We start from the raw sequence: 20,525 nt of genomic DNA on the forward strand, positions 1-20,525 counted from the left end.
CAAAAGCTCCCCGTCATCTTTTACTCTTCCCTCTCTCCTCACCCTCCACATCCAATCTGATGCCAACTTCCTGGCAACATCACACAAATACCTCTCCTCCTTTTCATTCCATGCTCAGTGCCTCAGTCCCAGTTTAAGCCTCAATTCTCTTGTGTCTGGGCTATTGCAGCATATTGCTAACTGGCTGCCCTGTCCTTAGTTGGTCCCTCTTCAGTTCATCCCACCCACCACAGCCAAATTTATCTTCTTCAAATGCATCTTTGATCATGTCACTCCCTCATTTTTAAAAGTCTTCCAAGGCAGTGCCTACCAAATCGAACAAAAACTTTTCAACTAGCTCTTCAAGACCTTCTATAATCTATTTCCAAACTACAATTCCAATCTAATCTCCTATTACTCTCTCACACATACCTACCTGGTCTTCTAGGCAAAGTAAATTGCTCGATTTCCCCTGGACACATGTCATGCTTTCCAGTCTCCCACAATCCCTGCCACAGCATACTTATCTTCATTTATTTTTACTAATCCATCAGTGCTTCCCATCAGTTATACACAGAAGGGACTCTTTTTTGTCTGTCTCTGTCACTGTCTCTCCGTCTCTCTCTCTCCTCCTTCTCTCCCTCTTCCCTCCTAAAAAGCATCTCCCAGCTTTTTGTTTTCGATTTCCTGCTTGCTTTTAAGTCCCTCCAGATCCATTTTCCCAAGAAGCAGAGGAGAAGGCGTGGGCCTCTGGAGTTGCTGGCTAGTATATTCTAGGAGATTTTCTTGTACTTTAAACAATGAAGGAAAACATCCAGTTATGTTCTGACTAGGCCAAAGATAGTATTCAAGCCAGAGAAGGGGGTAACGGCCTGTTTGATTTGGAGAGACCTCCACTACGCTTGTTTGACCTCTGACAGACCTCTTGTTAAGTGTAAAGCATGAGAGAGTGAACACAGAGGCCATCTGAGAAAAGCTGAACTGACAGCCTCCTGCAGAAATCAGGTTATAGGTCCAGGCACCCAGGGCGGTTCAGATAGGGCATGTGTGCCTCCGGCCTGGCCACAGTGGCAAGGCGGGATGAAATGGAGAACTCCTTCTAACAGCTAAGACTTGATCAACCACAAAAAACGAATCGCTTTCATGTCAACAGTTCTGGGGTCTCACACCAACTTGTGGCAATAAATAAATGAGTAAACTCCAATGGCCAAGTCTCTGCTCCCAAGCACACTGATTTCTCTGGCTCCGATGCCGCCTAACACTTCTACTTATCCCCTCCTGGGGTATGAAGGTACGGATGAGCATGATTTCAAAAGGATGTGAGCGTCATTCATTCTGCCCATACGTCAGAGATCAAAGCAATGGGTTTAGCTCAGGCTTTTTTGTTGTTGCTCTGTCATGTCCAACTCTTCGTGACTCCATTGAGGTGTTCTTGGCAGAGATACTGGAGCGGTTTGCCATTTCCTTCTCCAACTCATTTCACAGATGAGGAAACTGAGGCATACAGGGTTAAGTGTCTTGACTACGGTCATACAGCTAGCTAGTAAGCGTCTGAGGCCAGATTTGAACTCTAGAAAAGGAGTCTTCCTGACTCTAGGCCTAGCCCTCTATCCACTGCACCACCCAGCTACCCAGTTCAGGCTTTTACCCCCATGCCTAAATTCTAAGCAGTTGGAAATACTCATGGATATAGCCTTAAAGCTATAAAACTAAGCAGGAAAAGAACACACCATTAGGAATTAAGAATTCTAGACCTAGAGTCATCTAGTCCAACCCTATCATTTTACAACAGGGACAATGAGACTCAGAGGACATTTGACTGATCCCCTCATATGATACCAGTAATGCAAGCTCACAGATTTCCTCACAAGACTGGGATAGGGCAAGAGTAAATTCCTTGCTGAGTTACTCACAAAGGAGTGTCATTAATGGAATCTATCTCTGCACCAGGTGAAGCCTGTGCCCACAGAGTGGTTATCTCTGAAGTTCAATTAAAAATGCTTACAATGTATTTGGTTCCATATTTAGCCGAGAGAAACGAAAAGTTAAATAACATGTTGCCAGAGTCTCACAGAAAGTTAGGCCTGGAAGTTATACCCCACCATTTTTTTCCCCCGATAAATGCAGAAACTGGGGCCCGGAGAAGTTCAGTCACTTGTCCACGGTCACATAGATAGTAAGCAGCAGAGTGAAGGGGTGAACCCAGACTTAGGTGATGCTGAGGCCTTTTTCCATTATACTATGCAAATTTTGTTCTTTATTAAAACATATCTTCTCATTCTCTTCTAATAAAACCCATAAATTCAAGATACATATTTTTCTAATAGGGCTTTCTTTGGCAATGAGAAAAGGCACTATTTTCCCAGGATCATTCTGACTCTTAATGTCAAGAGCACAAAAAAGACAAAGTTTTAAATCTTATTCATTCCAGGACCTCAAAATATTCATTTAAGCAAGAGGTCCTAAAGTCCATTCTCACCATATGCCCCGACCCAAAAGCCACTATAAAGAATCCAAGGTCCTGGTCTCTTCCTCCTCCCCCTTCTCCCTAGGCCCTAACCTTGTCTTCTTTCCCGCTGACCCTACAGCCCTGATGCTGGGCTGTGTGCAGCTTTTAATATTCCCCAGATTGAACGCACTAATTTCCAGAGTCTTCTGGGAAAAAAAGATACTTTTCCAAAATAGAGTTCTTGTGCTCACAAATCTGATCACTTTTAAGCCCCTTTCCTCACACCAAACACATATCTATCATTATTATCATTATTTTTTATTTATTAACAGTAACAACAATAATAATAACCAGCATTTTAGGGTACTTTAAGGTTTTCAAAGCACTTTACAAATATTTCATTTTATCGTCACAACAACCCTGGGAGGTTGGTGTTATTATTATCTCCATTTTACAGATAAAGAAACTAAGGCAGATGGACCCTTGCCCAGGGTCACAAAGCTAATAAGCATCTGAGGCTGGATTTGAATTCAGGTCTTCCTGGCAGTTAGAGGCAGCTAGGTGGTGCAGTGAATAGAGCACCAGGCCTGGAGTCAAGAATATCTGAGTTCAAGTCTGGCCTCAGACACTTAGCAGCTGTGTGATCCCGGGCAAGTCACTTAACCCTGTTTGACTCAGTTTCTTCACCTCTAAAATGAGTTCACAAGGAGTCAGACACAACTGAACAACAGTAACTTCCTGACTCCAGGTCCACTGCTCCATCCTCTAGACCACTTAGCTGCTTCTTTTGATATCTTAGAAAAAGCAGTTGTTGTTTTACGTGCTTGTGCAGTAACTCACAAATATTAAATATAAAAGACTAAGTCAGAGGGTGATATCCCAGGACCATTTCTATCTAAACATCACTGAAAAGGAAGAGAAGAATAAGATTAATAATAACAATGCTGATGATAGTAATAGCAGCTCGTATTTATATAGTACTTTAAGGTCTGCCAAGTCTTTTGCATACGTTATTTCATTTGTTCCTCAAAAGAACCTTGCAAAAGAGGTGCCATTAAAATATACACCTCTTTTTTACATACGAGGAAATTGAGACTGACAGGGGCTAAATGACATTTCTAATAACTGAACATGAAAGTCCACAGGCTTTGCAAAGTATATTAGCTTCTCCTGCAGCTGCTGGTGAGTTTATGGACAAGTCAGTACTTGGTACAAACTTGAATGGATTGGTACCTCCCCCTGAATCCAGAGTCACACAGTCTCTGAGGTTGAATTTGGACCCAGGTTTACCTGACTCCAAGTAAAGCCCTCTATGCTCTACCCAATGCTGCATCTACATCATTTGAGCATGAGATCAAGTGAGCAGATGATAAATGAACCTCAAACTCTGTGGTCCTAACCACAAATGCAATTCTGGATGGACAGGACTTGTCATTTTCCTCCCCAATCCAAGGCAGAAATGAAGGAACCTCACACTTTTTTTGAAATTATATCCGTCATTCCTTCTCAGCCCAGGAAAGGTATGTTCTACCATCAACGTTCAGTTATTCATTCTTCAGTCATGCCTGACTCTTTGTGATCCCATTTGGGGTTTTCTTAGCAAATATGCTGGAATGGTTTGCCATTTCCTTCTCCAGCTCATTTTACAGATGAGGAAACTGAGGCAAACAGGGATGAAGTGACCTGCTTAGGGTCACGCAGCTAGTAAGTGACTGAGGCCAGATTGGAACTCAGGAAGATGAGTCTTCTTGACTCCAAGTCTGGCCCTCTATCCACTATGCCACCTAGCTGCCCAATTCTACCATCAATATACTTGAGCAAATCCTTTAACCTAATTGAGCTTCAGTTTCATCATCTATAAAATGAGAGTTGGACTAGATTATGTCTAACTCAATTCAACAATCACTTATTAAGCATGTACTACTAAACTGGGGACACAGATTTAAAAAAATTACGTAGTATCTACCCTCAAGGGGCTAATAGTTTTCTAACTGAGGAATACATAAATGAGTACAATACACAAGGCACAAAGTGTGACAGGGGCAAAGAGGACACCCTGGAAAAGATACTTAAAGAACATCCCAGCCCTGCTGCATGCTTCCTGCACAGCCCTGGGCAAGATCCTTAACCATGCGAAGCCCAAGCTTCTTTGTGCCCCAAAGTTATTAAATTGTGCTTACTCCTTGGGTCAGAAGCACCACCGATAGGCCCATGCAGGAAAGAGAACAAAGAAAGAGGAAAAGGGGTTTTGTGTACAAAAATCCTGAGAGCAGTTCCTTTTGTGATGGCAGAAACCGAAGGGGTACTCAACAAGTGGCTGAAGTATGGTATGTGAATATAATGGGGTTGTGCCATTAGGAATAAAGAAGGGCGCAGTTTCTGAGGAACCTAGGAAGTGTCACATAAACTGATGCTGAGTAAAAGAACGCCGTGAAAACAGATAAGGATTCTGACCAAGGCGATGACCAATCATGATTCCAAAAGGACCAATGGTGAAGGATGTCACCCATTTCCTGACAGATTGGTAATGTACTAAATACACAGAATGAGACACACATTTTTGGACATGGCCAATACAGGAATTTAATTTGCTTGACTATGCATATTTATTACAAGGGTTTTGCTTTTTATTTTTTTTTCCAGTGAGGGAAAGAGAGAGAGAGAAAATAATGCCTGTTAATTGAGAAAAAATATATGTTGTTAAGTAAAAAAATAAAATAACAGTGACAGCCTGGGGCTACACAACTGTTAAGGTCCCCATCTAAATCTACAATCAATGAAATCAAGGAAAGAATTATATTTTCTGCTTGGGTGGAGGGGGATGGGGCACAGAGAAACAGAGAATCAAGAAAGGCTTTAGGGAAGAAAGTAGCAACTAAAGTTCTATCCTGGGGGGGAAAAAAAGAGTTTAATGAACACAAGAGGAAAGATCCAAGCATTCCAGGCATAAGAAGCAACTCTCCTTCTCCTAATGGTCCATGTTCTTTGTTCTAGGATCCCTAGAACTCTGACATTCCATGTTCTAAGGCCCCCTCCAGTTCTCCAACACTAACATTCGATGAATTCTACAGACATAAAAGAAAGGAAGGGAACCCTTTAAAAGCTTGTGTCACATTAAATACCTGAATAAGACCTCTTTTCCTGCTCCAATACCACAAGAAAGACAGAAGAATGAACCTTAGTGTCATTTCTTCTTCTACTAACACTGCCAAACAAATCCACCTGAGTACACACACACACACATACCGAGCATGCTTGTTCAGAGGAAGATAAGGGTGGCCAGGGTGGCCCTACCTAGATAAGAGAAACAGCCGGGTCATACGTGAGGCCTGGCAATCCACTTTTATGGCTTGTAGACAACAGCAACAAAGAATATATAGGGACTGATAAAGCCACTTTCTCAAGGTCTTCCTCACACATCAGCTGAAAGGTCTTCTCCACTGGGTAGGCAATCCAACTTTTGCTATCTGCTTCATACCTACGATATTTTTTGGGGTGTAATTTTTTAATTTATTTTAAACTTACATTAAAAAAAAAGTAAAAAAAACCTTTTCCATGTACACACACTTATGATATTAAATGTAACACCACCCCCAACCAGAAGCATCCAAGACAGTATGTGACCTCGATTAAGTAACTTCCCTTCTTTTGTCTACTAGTCCCTGCTCTCCACAATGAAGGAGTTTAAAACAGATATTCTCTGAGGCACCCTTGTGTGTCAACACTCTGAGATTCTAGGATGCAACCCATTTCCCTCTCCCCTTAGAATCTCCCCAAATGTTAGATCAATGGCCCCCAGCTCCGGGTTCATCCATTCTCTATCTAGAGGTTACATTCCCTTCATTTCCTGGTAGAAGTGTGTCTCATTCCCAGCAGGTGCTCCATAAAGATCTGCTGAATTAGTGAAAAATGATGATTGATGATAATACAACCTCACACTCATTTAGCATTTTGTTTCTTTCAAAGCATTTTCCCATATATAATTCCAACAGCACAGGGATAGAAGGGAAGAACAGAGAGTGCAAGCCTGATGATCTTCATAGGAAGCCCAGGGAGCCTGGCCTCCTGACACACAAACTCTCCAAGGTCTCAGTCTCCTCGTTTGTAAAATGAGGGACCAAAGGAGCTCTAAGATCTCATGTGGTAATAACATTCCATGACTGAGTCACTGAAAGTTGGATAGAACCCTGAATTTTTATTTGAAACCCAGGCACAAAGACCACAGAAACATGCAAAGTAAGCACTCTGCCATGGGCAAAAGACCCCAACCCACTGGTGATTGTCTATCTTATCACCCCACCCAGCCACCCAGCAGGCAGATAAGGAAGAGGTTTCTGGTTACTCAATCAAGACCTATTTGTGGTAGGAAGTCCACAGAGCCAGAGCTAAACAGTGAACATTAAAATGTCAGCTGCTTATCTGGAGCATTCTGTAGGTGGAGTCAAGAGAATTTGCTCCCAGATCTCAGTGCCCCTCACCAAACAATGTGACCATTCAGCTCGGCAGTCCCAGCACCCACCACTCCCCCTTCAGAACATAACTGACCCTCCCTCCACACCCACCCCTCCCTGCATGATTTTGGAAAACCTTTGAGGGAAAAAATCTGGAGTAAGTGAAATGAGTTCATCTTTCCCACTAAATAAAGAGAGAAAAGGAGGACTCTTTGGGTCAGGTGAAATGATCCCCAGGAATTTCTAAGACAGGGAAGACCTTAATGGGACCAGAAACTTGGCTGGCTGTTTAGAAAGGCAATGTGATAGGATGGTGAGAGGAGGGGGTAAGCTGGGGCTTGAAGCAGGGGATCAGGTCTGAGGCTCACAGAGCACAAACCCTGGAGCTGTGGCCTGGGGCTTGTTTACTTAGCCACTTGGTGACTCAGTTTCCCCACCTGTAAAATGGGGTCATATAACAGCTGCCTGACCTGTCTCAGAAGGTTGCTTCATGGATCCAATGAGAAAATGTATACAATATGTTTTGGAAACTGAACAGGCTTACATAACATTGAGCACTCATGAGCATAAACTATTATTATCATTAAGGCAAAGGTAGAAGAGAAGTGGCAGGGATAAGGACACAAAATACTCCTGTCCAAAAACAACCTGGATGCTGCCACCCTTGTGGGAAAATCACAGGCCCAATCTGCCTCTGCCCAGTCTTCAGTTAATTGGGTGTCCACATTAAAGTGCCATCTGTCTCCACCCTCGATGACTTTCTGGGGAAGAGCAGCCTATGAATTGTTTCCCAAACACGACTGAACCAGGAAACCTTCCCGTCCTCCTGATGCTTAGAGACCAGGCATTTGAGATGGAATATTACTTGTCAAGGGTATGCAAAACAACTAAAAATGATCCCAATAAAAACTTTTTTTTAACTTCCTGTGTAATTTTTTGAAGGACCTGTGATTTCACCAGGCAGCTAGAGATGGTGTTAAACGAAAATCCTAGGTTGGGCCTTGCCTTGGTCAATAAGGCAAACACAGGAAACAAAACAAAAGAAGCTTATTAACACAATGAGCTGTTTTTATAGACAAGATTAAAGCAATTTACATGTAAGGGTAAGACAATCCTAACCAACTGACATTTCAGTGAAAAGGTGGGATTAGTGTCACTTCAGCTTCTCCCCTATTAACAGCATCTTTCTGTTCATTTTTAGTTATATCCAACTCTTTACGACCCCATTTTGGGCTTTCTTGGTCAAGATGCTGGAGTAGTTTACCATTTCCGTCTCCAGTTCATTTTATAGATGAGGAAACTGAGGCAAACAGGGGTAGTTGATTTGCCCTGGGTCACACAGCTAGTTAGCATCTGAGGCCAAATTTGAACTCTGGAAGATGAGTCTTCCTGACTCCAGGTGCAGCATTCTATCCACTGGGCCATCTCAAGCCAGGAAGACCCGAGTTCAAATTCTACCTCAGACATTTCCCAGCTGTGGGGCCCCGGGCATGCCATCCAAACTCTCTCAGCCTCAGTTTCCTCATTTGTAAAACTGAGATTATAACAGCACCGGTCTCAGAGTTGTGATGATCGAATGAGGTAATACATGTAAAACACTTTGCAAACCTTAAAGTGCTATATAAAATGCCAGTTATTGTTGTTATTATTATTATTATTTTTTAAATAAGGTTCTATATAAGGGAGCTCCTTATGTAGAAACTCATTCCCCTTTTGCAGATCAGAGACTCTCAGTTCTTAAAGTAATGGTTCTCCAGCTCTTCTTTGCTCATGAACATTATTACTCTTTGCTGTAATGAATACAGGCACACAAGTTTAAGTGCCATAGCATTCCCCAGGGACTCAATCCTGCACTTGAACGCAAGGCTTCCTGCCTTTCCGCCTCTCCTTCACCTCCTTTACATTCTGGCCACACTGGCCTACTCGTTGTTTTGTACCTTCCATCCCTCTTCTGAATTGTCTTTGTACAGCTTGTCCTACGTGGCTGGAAGGCATTGCCTCCTTACCTCCTTTTAAATTTACTTAAGATATTTGGGGAGACCCAGTGGTTTACAATTCTTGTTTCCCGATCTGAACATACTGGGCAAAATATAATTTAGAGCCAAGAGCCCTCGGTGAACTGAGAGCTAGAAGTCCTGAATTTTAATCTCAGTTCTGCCACTAAGATAGGTTGGTGACTGTGGGCAAAACAGTTGAGCATCATTTTACCCACATACAATACAACAATACTATATAATGGCTGTAGAACCATGTATCAGAATAAGAACTTGAAATGAGCAAGGACTACTCTGTACAAAGCACCAGGACTCCACAGCCCACACATGCCCTGCCCTCCTGAATCACAGGTCAGGACTGCCGTTTGACCTGGATCAGCATTTCCTCTTTTCAAAATGTTTGTTTTCAAAGTCGAGAAAATGGAAATCAGTGTCATCCTTTCCTGCCAACAATTTCCCCCAAGTAATTTCAGTATGCAAGAAGACAGTAAGTGTTGCTAACCCCAAAGGACTTTCCCCAGAAATCTGCAACCATCTACCCTCCAAGTCCATCTGTTCAGAAGTATTTACTGGGTGCCTACTGTGTCTAAAGTATTACACAAATCACTAGGTGATGGGGAAAACAAACGATGGAATCTGGGATTCCAGAATCTTAAGAGTTGATAAGAATATAAGACCCAGCCTCACTCTTTAGGACCTTAAATATATTTGGGGAGATAAGACATACACATGAAATAACTATAAGTATGTATAGATATAATCACATGTATAGAATAAAAATCCAACATTAGGTAGGATTTCAGTGTTGGAGGAAGAGGGAAATAAAAGGAGAAAGAGGGGAAGGGATGAAGGGATTGGAGGAGGAAGAGAGAAAAGAACAGGGAGAGAGCTAGAGTGGCAGTGAGAGTATATCAGGAAATGCATCATGGGAGAGGTATAACTTGAGTAAGTCCTTGAAAAATGGGTAGGATTCTGCAACCAAGTCAGTCAACAAACATTTATTAAATGCCTACTACAGCCAGTGACTGTGCTAAGCTCTGGACAAAGGTTTATAAGCCTTAAGGAATTACGTAACTATGAATTATTATTATCCTTATAAACAAAGTGGGCATTTCAGGCAGAAGGAATAGCATAGGCAAAGTATGACTGATAAAAAGCCCAGGAGAACCAAGGAGTAAAAAGAAGAACAGTTTAGCCACAGTGGAGGATTCAGATACAGCACTGGTGAGAGACAAGGTTATGAGAGCAAGCTGGTGACAGACTATGAAAGGCCTTGGATACAAGACCAAGGACTTTGGACTTTACCCTGTAATCAGCGAGGAGCCATAGACAATTTCTTAAGTGAAGGACCAGCAAGATCAGAATTTTGCACCAGGATAATTAACCCAGGAGCAGTATACAGGATTGACTGAAGGAGGGAGACCGAGGAGACTAACACAGCAACGGGGAAGTGAGATAACAAGGGCCCTCTCTAAACTGGTGGTAGTGAAAATGGAAAGGCAGAAAAAAATGAGAGTAAGGTTACCAAAAAAATAAAAAAATAAAATAAAACAAAAGGATCAAAAGAACTTGGAGGCTGATGAGATGTGGCAGGTGAAGGAAAGGATAGAGTCAAAGTTGCTTCCAACAGGGCTTCTTCAGTCATGCTTCTCCCAGAAAGATTCAAAAATTCAGAGGAAAACCCATGAGTAGGAAATGAGGTGGAGAAAGAGGAGAGGCCCAAAACCCTTAGATCACTGGACAAGCAATCAATATTTCAATTCCTGGATTTGTTCAGATGAAAATCTCTCTAAAGGTCCACAATCAAAATTGATAGTGAAGAATCGGTAGAATTGGGGTGGGAGTGGAGAGCGACTTTTAAAAATCATTTTGTTTTACCCAAACTTTACAACCACCACATCTCCCTTTGGTTTTAATGGTTACTCCATCTTTGGGTTAGATATTTCCTTGGTGACTAAGATTTTGTGGAAAATCAGGAATTTCTTCACTTCCACATTCAAAAGGCTACATAAGAACTACCATCTTGGATCAGACAACTAGTTCCCATCCAATCCCAAATTCTATTTCTGGGCACGTTCCTTCTTTGGGAGGGGCATGTGTGCCCTCCCTGAAATCAACCTAAAAATGGTATGGGTATCCCTCAAACATGTTTTTATCTAATATCTATGTATTTCTCTATACCTGCGGTTCTTAACTCTAGGGTTGACAAATTCCTAGGGATCTGTGAACTAAGATGGGAAAAAATTACATCTTGTTTTTAACATAACTAGCTTCCTTTGTAATCCCATATTTTATTTTATACATTTTAAAACACTGTTCTGGGGAAGGGGGGGCCCATAGACTTCAGCAAACTGTCAAAGAGGGAATCCATGACACAGAAAAGGTTAAGAACTCCTGCTCTGAACCTTCCTAGCTCCTATTTATATCTGGTGACTAATTTAATCATCATCCCTGTAGTTTGGTTGTAGAAGAACAAACCTAAAAGGAATAGAAGTCATGAAGGTCTTCTCCCAGAGAACATATCCAGACCCTTCAAAAGCAAGGAAGGAAGAAATGACCCAAAGGAAACTCAAGGGATCAGCTAAGAGCTTCTTCCATTTTCTCATTTTGAGGACTTGCGCATGTTTGGGGAAACTTTAAATTTTTGACATTAAAAAAAAGCAGAAGTGATGATAAGAAATTACCAGGAGGATTTTACTAAGATTACAGATTCCGGAAGAAAAGCTGATCTCGTGGTTTTTGGCTAACTTCCACATGGCGCTCCAAGGGAAAGTGCCTAGTCACTCACTCTGTGTGTGTGTGTGTGTGTGTGTGTGTGTGTGTGTGTGCGCGTGCGCGTGTGTGTGTGTGTAGGAGATACAGTACTCAGGAGTGTTCTGTAAAAAAAAAAAATTAGAGGGAAAGTTGAACAAAAAAGTTCCCATCCCAAAGAACAGCTAGAGCTCTAGGGGCAATTCTTTGGTCCTTTTCAGCTACTATGTCACTTCAACAGAAGTCAGAAAATACCACATGTAAAAGAGCTACATTCTGGGTCATACTGGGCCATACTGAGAACATGGAGTTTAGCCACCGGGGATAGAGAGGAAGCATTGACATATGTTTGATTATACCCTCATATGTCAAAATCCAGGTATGCTGCTTGAGGATGTATGTATTAGATAACCAATTTCAAGCATTTTATTAAATTTAATCGTTTTAAATCTTAAAATTAAAAATATAAGAGTAAACATTACTGTCAAATTTCCCTGAAAGTCTGCTTCTTGGAGACAGTGTTATAACAGGCACTAACTTTATTCCTCTGGAATCTATCCCTCTTCCAATAAGTATTGACAGAAGAACTGTTAACTAGACTGCTGACTTCCTCCATATCCTTTCCACATTGGCATCTACCCCTAGCTCTCCACCGAAAACAAATTTGCTAGCGCTGCCGAGACCATCCCTAGTGCCAAATGAAAAAGCCATTTCTGCACTCTCACCCTCCGTGACCTTTCTGCGTCTCCTCCTCAACATCCTGTCTGGTCTTGACCTTCAGGGCACAGTCCTCCTTCAGTCTGCTAGTCACTTCCACATCCTGACTTGTGAAGGGTCCTCTTCAAACCTTCCCAAGAGCTGAGTGCTCCCACCCCCACCCCCATCCCTTTTTCTTTTGGCCATAGTGCAAAACACCCTGAACATCATTCAAGAGACCACATGATAATAGATTCCAAAATGGAAGGAACCTTAGAAGCCATCTAATCCATCCATTCATTTTCCAAATGAGGAAACTGAGATCGAGTGACTTAAACAAGGTCACATATATGGTAAGTGACAGAAGCAAGTTTTAAGTCTAGGTCCTCTGACCAAAGTCAGTGCTTTCTCCACTGGGTCACAACGTCCATATGCAGGTCACACATCAAGCTATTTGTTTTCATCCTACTTCTTGGTTCTTGAATGTATGGACTTCCTTTGGCACCACACTGCATTCTTTCAACGGAATATATCAGTGTTGGCTCTTTGTGGCTGACTCTATGGTCCCCTGAAGTTCTTCCACTATGCCTGCAAGGACCTTCCAATACCAAGGACTGGCATGCAGGAAATGGCAAAAAGTAGAAAACTCTTACCCACAACTTCCCATCATGGTAAAAGGCCCCCAGCAGCTTCACTATGTATGGGTGGTCACATGTAGCCAGGATTTCTATCTCCACTATATAATCTTCCAGCTCCTCCTCACTCTTGGTTTCAATGACTTTGGCAGCAGCCAATGCGCCCGTCTCCTTGTTCTTGGCCTGTAAGACAGAAACGCCCAAAATAATAAACAGTTTGGTTTATCCTGTGGTATCTCCTCAGATTCACCTGCTGCCATGCATCACACTGCCCAATGCTATTCTATATCAGAGTCAGATTACGAGCAAGGATTAAAGGAAGTCTTAACAAGGAGCAAAGTGGCATAGGCTCATGGAGGTAGAGCTGAGAGGGCCTTCAGAGGTCATCTGGTCCAACCCCTTCATTTTATTGATGAAGAAACTTGGGCCCAGAGAGGTTAAGTGATTTGTCTAAGGTTACCCAGGTAAGTAGTAAGTATCTAGTCTCCATCTAGTCTAGGACCCAGAGGTTAAATGATTTGTCTAACATTACTCAGGTAAGTAGCAGAGCCAGGATTCAAGGGATTATCAGCACTGGAGCTGGAGGAGACCCCAGTGAGGGCCTTTAACTCCAGAGGTAGCCCTCAATCTACTGTGACACATTGTGGCATTGTGGCACTGACCAAGAAGCTGTGAAGTCGTGCCCCGAGCCCAAGCAGGTCCTTAACCAATACAGCAGGGGGAGAATACTACTGATTTAAAGTGACAGGTATGAGAATTGTGTCATTATGAACATGAAAATGTTTATATGAAAAAATTAAAAAAAAAACAGATGGTAAGCTAATACCTGCACACTAATCACAACAGGGTGGAAGCATATTCAGTAACATCAACAAGGATGCAAATAGTTCAACGTCCATTAGGTTCTTTTTTGTTGTAGGATTTCTTAAGACTTGATTTTCCACTACAGTCTTTTGTGGTCTGCCCACCTCTACCCCTTCCTACACTAAATCTATCCGTAGGTCACAGAAAGGCCTGGTAAATTCACTTGCTGCTACTGTTAATGTTTTCAAAAATTCACTAAAAGTAACCAAACTCATCAGTGGTTGATCAATTCTTAGTTTCCTTCTCCTCCCTTAGGAGATAAATTGTAACTCTAAAAAGTCACTCACAGTGCCTCAAAATCCTCACCCACACAACCTTTAACTGCTGACACACTATAACTTCATTTCCCAGAAAATGGGTTCTTTTTCTATTTGCCAAGAGGAATATTGAAAGAAGCGATCAGTTTGGTTTTGCTGAAAAGTTACCAGCTTTGTGTGCATTTGACCAATTCGCTTTGTCCAATTCAAGGATAAAGAAAAAATCGAGGTCTCTCATCTACTTACTGGGTACAGAGACCTACTACCAAGTAGAAAGGAAGCTCCCTCTTAAATGTTTGATTTTTGTCGCTGTCTACTCACTGCCTTTCCTAGGCCTTTACATATATAGGGCAATGTGGGTTAAAATGAAGTTCCCACCCCACCAGACACGACTGCAATTACACTGGGTAAAGGCACACCCCGAGTGCTAGACATTAATAAGGCATACAGCTTTTCCTGTGTTGCCCAAAGAGGAATGTTTCTCCAGCAAGGTGGGTGGAAGGGCACCATACCAGTGGCTCATTTTCCAGGTGGAGTCGAATATACATTGCTTACATGCCTGAATGGGGTTATTGACATCTGAGGTCTGCTTCCAACTCTCAGCAAACCATACTGCTTATATAAACACCCAAGGAATGTTGGCATAGTAGTTTTCTCTCTTATTTCAAAAGGGCCTGGGGAGGGAAAGAGCAGGCAAATGGGCAGTTAATTGAAAATCAGGCTCATTAAGTGGCTTAGCTAAAATTAAAAGCTTAAAAAAACCCCTATATCCTTAAACCCAAGAAAAAAGAAAAAAAAGGGGCAGTGGATAAAGCACTGGCCCTGAAGTCAGGAGGACCTGAGTTCAAATCCGGCCTCAGACCAAACACTTGACATTTACTGGCTGTGTGATCCTGGGCAAGTCACTTAACCCCAACTGCCTAAAAAAAAAAAAAAAGGACACGCAAGTCATCACTGCCTCCTTACACCAAGGAGGTGATTGTGTGTCATTTTCAGAGTGGATAAAGATACACCTGACCAGCTGAGACTTTTGACATCAAACAATGGCACTGGATTCGGCTTCTAGATTGGAATCTCACATCTACACCACCGAAGACTTGTGAAACTCTCTAAGGTTACCTGCCTTCTGTTCCCTAACTTGTTTCTAACCCTAACATATCATCCCCTTCATTAGAATGCAAAGTTCTTAAGGAAAGGGACTATATTTGCTTTTTTTGTTGGCTTCTTAGTGTCTCGTGCAGTGCCTGGCACAAAGTAAACGCTCCATGATGCTTGCTGAGTGACTGAGAGACCCAGGACAAGTCACTGACCCTTTCTGGAGGGTCATCACTCTTTATCAAATGAAGGGGCTGTATTTCAATGTCCCTCCCAACTTTAAATTCTAAACCTATGACTCCTATCAAGTACATGAGGAAGACTGAAGAATGTATACTACTCTGGGCCTTCACTATGCTTGGTTTCTTCAGCTTCCACACTCCCTTGAAGCCTGAGAGATGACAGCAGCAATGCTTTCACTTTGGGTAATGTACAGCTCTCGACTGCTACCGATTCCATGTTTTACAGCTTGAGATCTCACTCACCTTCTCAGCCAAGAGAGAGCGAACCAAAGTGAGAGTACTTTGGAATTGGACTTACTCCTACTGAGTGACCTCAGGGCTCATCTGCCACTTGTCCCTTGTAGAAAGCCTGCCTGCCCCACCTATCTCCAAGGGCTGTTGTGTGGATCAGACAAGGGTACATATGTGAGAGTTCCTGAAGGTTATGAAGTATTATACACTTACTTCAGTATTACAAGGAGGAAAACAATGTGCATGGTGACAGCATCAATGAAACGAAAAGAACAATAAGCCTCAAAGGTCATCTAATTGCAGTGTAGTGGGAAGAGGTCAGAGGGCTGGGTGTGACCTTGCACTAATTCCTTAACCTCTCTGGACTTCATCTTCCTCTGTTAAATCACATACTACTAAACTGTAAAAGCAAAGGGGCTGGACAACACAAGATGTAAAGCCCCTTCTTGCTCTGCATACCTGAACAGGAGCGCCCCTTCACCTCCACTCTTCCCCCACCCTGAGCAGCCTCAACAGAGCGCCTGGCTTCAAACCCTGCCTCTGACATTTACCCTTTGTGTGACCTTAGGCAAGTCACTTCCTTTCCCTTGGCATCAGGGTCCTCCTATTGTGGGGGTTGGAAGAGAGGGCCTTTGAGGTCCCTTCCAGCTGTAGATCCATGATCCTATGATCTCCAGTGATGGGTAAGACAAGCTGACCTAAAGTCTCAAGGTCATCATTTTCTCATCTCCCCCACAGTGCTGGTCACATATAAAGTGCTACCGAAATACTCGCTTTGGTGTGTGTGTGGGGGGGAGGTACTCTATCTACATTCTACATCTATATCTAGCTATCTCTCTGTCTTCCCCAATTACATGTTCAAACAATTTTTTAACATTTGCTTTTTCTAAAGTTTGAAATTCCAATTTCTATCCCTTCCTTCCTCCCCCCTCCCTGAGCCAGGAAGCAATCATGTAAAGCATCTCCATATTTAACGAAATACTTGTTAAGTTGAATTTGACTGTGCATTCTGCTGTAGGGTTTGGACCTACATCCTCAACTAGTTAAGGGACCAGGAAACCCCTTGGGGGAGACAAAGAAAAGAGGCTTCATGCTCATATGGCTCAGCCTAGGAACTGAGGGCTTTGCAAATTGCTTCTAAATGAAGACTTCAAAGAGGTGACTATATTTAGAAAGCAACACAATTCATGTTTCCTTTTCCCCACTGAATCACAGAATCTATATTAGTTCTATGACCAGGCTCTACTCCAACTGTACCCCATTCTCCACCCCCTCTCTCTCCTCACGCTCCAGAATCTTCAGACTTGTTCTTCAGCTTTGCATTCTACCCTACCCTGTCTTCCCAGCCTTATCAACCAGGCTTCTTCTACCCAAACCCTTCACATATGACATCTCTTCTTTATGTACTGGTATCCCTACTCAGGCCAACATTTCCATGTCTTCCCCATCCAAACCTTGGACTCTACCCCCTGGAACCAAGCTGGGTTCTGATAAGCCAACGTCGGCCTTATTTTGCCTAGATCCAGGGCCACGTTGCCAATGTACTCACCTTCCCTAGTACAGTGCCCAGGGTCACATGGCTAGTAAGTGTCTGAGGCCAGATTTGAACTCAGTCCTTCCTGACTCTAAGTCCATCATTCAATCCACCTCACCAAAATAATGAAATGTCACAGAAGGCAAGAGACAAAACTTCAAGTCAGGGTCAGTAGTGCCAAAAGCAACAGAGAAAACAGGACATGAACAAGGCATTGCAGTGCAGTGGAGAGTGCTGGACTTGGTTGGAACTCTAGCTATGCCACTAGGTAACCTCAAAGAGGTGACAACTTTTTGGGGTCTCAGATTGCTCGTGTATGAAATAATGAGATTGGACCAGAGGACTAATCACTAAGCTCTGGTCCTCTGGGATTCTGAGATCAGTATTTGGCATGAGAGAGATCAGTGGTGAATTTAGAGCAATTTGGGTGGAGTGCGGAAACAAAATGAGGTTACAAGGGAGTGAAGGAGTGTGGGTGGTAAGGAAGCAGGGATGGTCCACTCAAGATGAGTCATGAAGGGCAAAAGCAATGGGTCATCTGCTAAATCGCATACTACTAAACTGTAAAATCTTATCTCACTGCCTTCAACCACCCCCTCGACCCTCAGCACTGTGGCATAGAGCAAGTGTGGGATTGAATTAGTTAGTATGGCTGCCTGAATGCTTAGAGACAATGGGGATATAATTAGTCAACCAACAAGCATTTATTAAGAAGCAAAGACAAAGGGAAATGAGGATGGCACAGGGTTCCTCCTCAATTAGAAGGGAAGGGCATCCAGAGCGCAAATAGGAAAGACTGGCTCGAAGGCTCTATCCCTGAAATCACAGGATGGTAGAAAGGGAGGTCAGTAGCTGCCTTCCACAACTAACATTCTGAAAAGGCAGCATGATCCAGTCACTAGTGTTGAACGTGGAGTCAGAAGAGACCTGGGCTCAACTCTTACCTCTGACACTTACTAGTCATATGACTCTAGGAAACTCACTTAATCTCTCTGAACCTTAGTTACCACATCTATAAAATGGGCATACTTGTCAAACTTAAATAAAGCATCTAATGTCAAAGCAGGGCAGCAAGGTATCACAGTGGAGAAAGTGCTGGGCCCAGAGTCAGGAAGACCTGAGTCCAAATACAGCCTCTGACACTTATTAGCTATGTGACCCTACCCTGGGCAAATCACTTAACCCTGTTTACCTCAGTTTCCTCATCTGGAAAATGAGCTGGAGAAGGCAATAGCAAACCACTCTAGTATCTTTGCCAAGAAAACCCCCAATGGGGTCACAGAGAGTCAGATGTGACTAAAATGAATCAACAACGTGAGGGTGCTGTGCGAGGGTGCTAGAGAGCACCTCTCCTCCCCCCTCCCAAAAAGAAACCATCCTATCAGGTCCCTACCCTCAAAGAACTTACATTCTATCGGGAAATTCAACCTGGACAGAGAGAAACAAATATATAAGCTACTTTGAGGAGAGAAAAGGTATTAATGACTAAGGAGATTAGGAAAGGATTCTTACAGGAGGAAGCACCTCAACTGAGAATCCTTATCTTCTATCGAGGGCTAAGAGGCAGAAGGAAAAACAGAGTCTACGGAAAGGCATGGAAATACAAGATGATATGCCTCAAGTGCTTTGAAAACCTTAAAGCATGGTATCTCAGTAATTACTATTATTAATCACGCTTAAGGAGGCAGTAGTAGGTAGTAGATAGAGTAGTAGCCTTGTAGTCAGGAAGACCTAGGTTCCAAATCTGGCCTCTACCACTCATTGATCGACCCTCCATGAATCACTAAGACTCAGGCAACTCCCTAAGACTTATGTTCTAAGTGATACCTAGGTTGGTGAGGGGAGTTCCCCACCTGAGGAAATCACAGATGTTTGGCTGACAATAACACTCAGACGGAGGAGGAGGAGGAGGAGGATGTGGGGTAGCCAGCTGGGTCCAAGGGGGAGTTAGAGAGGCCTTTCCAGCTGAGGGGAGGGGAGAGAGCTGACAGAGGGTGTGGGGCAGAAGCCACGCATGGGCGGAATAGTGGTCCATTGTTGCCTCTGACGTCATACGCTCCCACCAGACGGCTACAGCCAGGGCACAGTGAATGAGGGGAAGCCCTTGCCTTCCTTCAAGGTCCAGCCAATGACTAATGGCCTGAGCCTACTCCCTGTGAACAGGATGTGCCCCTTACACAGCAATAACACTACTGTGTTTTCCTCTGGGAGAAAACCTCCATAGGAAGAAATTCAAGAACAATCTCCCCCTCTGTGCAGTTTTAGTCATGCTGATCTAGGTATGATTTATAAGTGGGATGGGGGAGGGGCAATTTTCCCCAGTCCTGGAATCCTTCCTCTGCCCTGGGAGATATGCATTTCTTCTCTAAAGTCTAGAAGCTTAGATCAGAAGCTGGAATTTTGGTATGCTTCCCCAAAATCAATCTGTGCAGGTGCCTGAATAAAAACTCCCCCATCCCTAAATCTTTATAACACGCAAACAGCTTCCTCCTCTCTCCTGTCTCTCCTCCTGGGTCCTGGGGAAGATAGCAGTGCCCCAGATACATGGATTTAGAGATCTCCAAAGTCACAGAGCCTGGAGCCTCCAGAGACCCCAGAGTTGCTGCCAACCTACACCTGGGTAGCTAAGTCTCAGCTGAAGTTGCACCTTCTGCAAGGAGCCTTTCCCAGGCATCCTTAACCTTGCTGCCTCTCCTCTGAGATTATCCCCAATTTATCCCGTATCTGCTTGTGTGTATCAAGTTCTCTGCATGTTGTTTTCCCCATTATACCATGAGCCCCATGAGAGCAGAGGCTGGGTGTTTTGTTAGTTTGTTTGTTTTTGCCTTTCTTTGTATCCTCAGTGCTCACCACAGGGCCTGGCATGTGGTAGGCACTTTAAAAAAAATACTTGACCTCCTCAGAAGCTCTGATATCACTAGCAATCTGTGCAGCCTCAGAAAAGTTCCTTCATCTCTCATGGCCTCAGTTTGCTCGAACCAGATGGTCTGTAAGGCCATTTCCAACTTTTGACCTATGATTGGAGATGTCAGTCAACATCATTTATTGAATACCTACTGTATACAAACAGTGTTACTAGAGGTTTTCTGGAAGATGTAAAGATGGCAGAGACTATCCCTACAAGAGGCTTACAATCCACATATTTAAGGAATCAACAGATATTTACTAAGTACCATCTATGTGCTACCATTAGGCCAGGTTGCAAGGAGATAAAAAGATAAAAATAAACTTAGATCACATCGGGATATTTTATTCAGTTCTTGGGTACATTTTAGAAAAGACAATGTCAAGCTGGAATGTACACAGAAGAAGGTAAGGATGTTAAGGGGACAACAAATATCAGTTCA

At 43.1% G+C, this 20,525-nt stretch overlaps 1 protein-coding gene across 1 annotated transcript in view; it reads right to left on the bottom strand.

Annotated features, from left to right (window-relative positions):
- The window catches only part of STK10 (serine/threonine kinase 10), a 127,693-nt gene that overhangs the window by 81,548 nt on the left and 25,620 nt on the right, over nucleotides 1-20,525 (bottom strand). Inside the window, exon 2 of the mRNA XM_020992307.2 lies at nucleotides 12,974-13,138. Coding sequence (XP_020847966.1) covers nucleotides 12,974-13,138 — 165 coding nt within the window. The remainder of the gene's footprint in view (nucleotides 1-12,973; nucleotides 13,139-20,525) is intronic.

This window comes from Phascolarctos cinereus, unplaced genomic scaffold, assembly GCF_003287225.1.
Source record: "Phascolarctos cinereus isolate Bilbo 61053 unplaced genomic scaffold, phaCin_HiC Scaffold_2;HRSCAF=192, whole genome shotgun sequence".
In the NCBI taxonomy this organism is placed as follows: Eukaryota; Metazoa; Chordata; class Mammalia; order Diprotodontia; family Phascolarctidae; genus Phascolarctos; species Phascolarctos cinereus.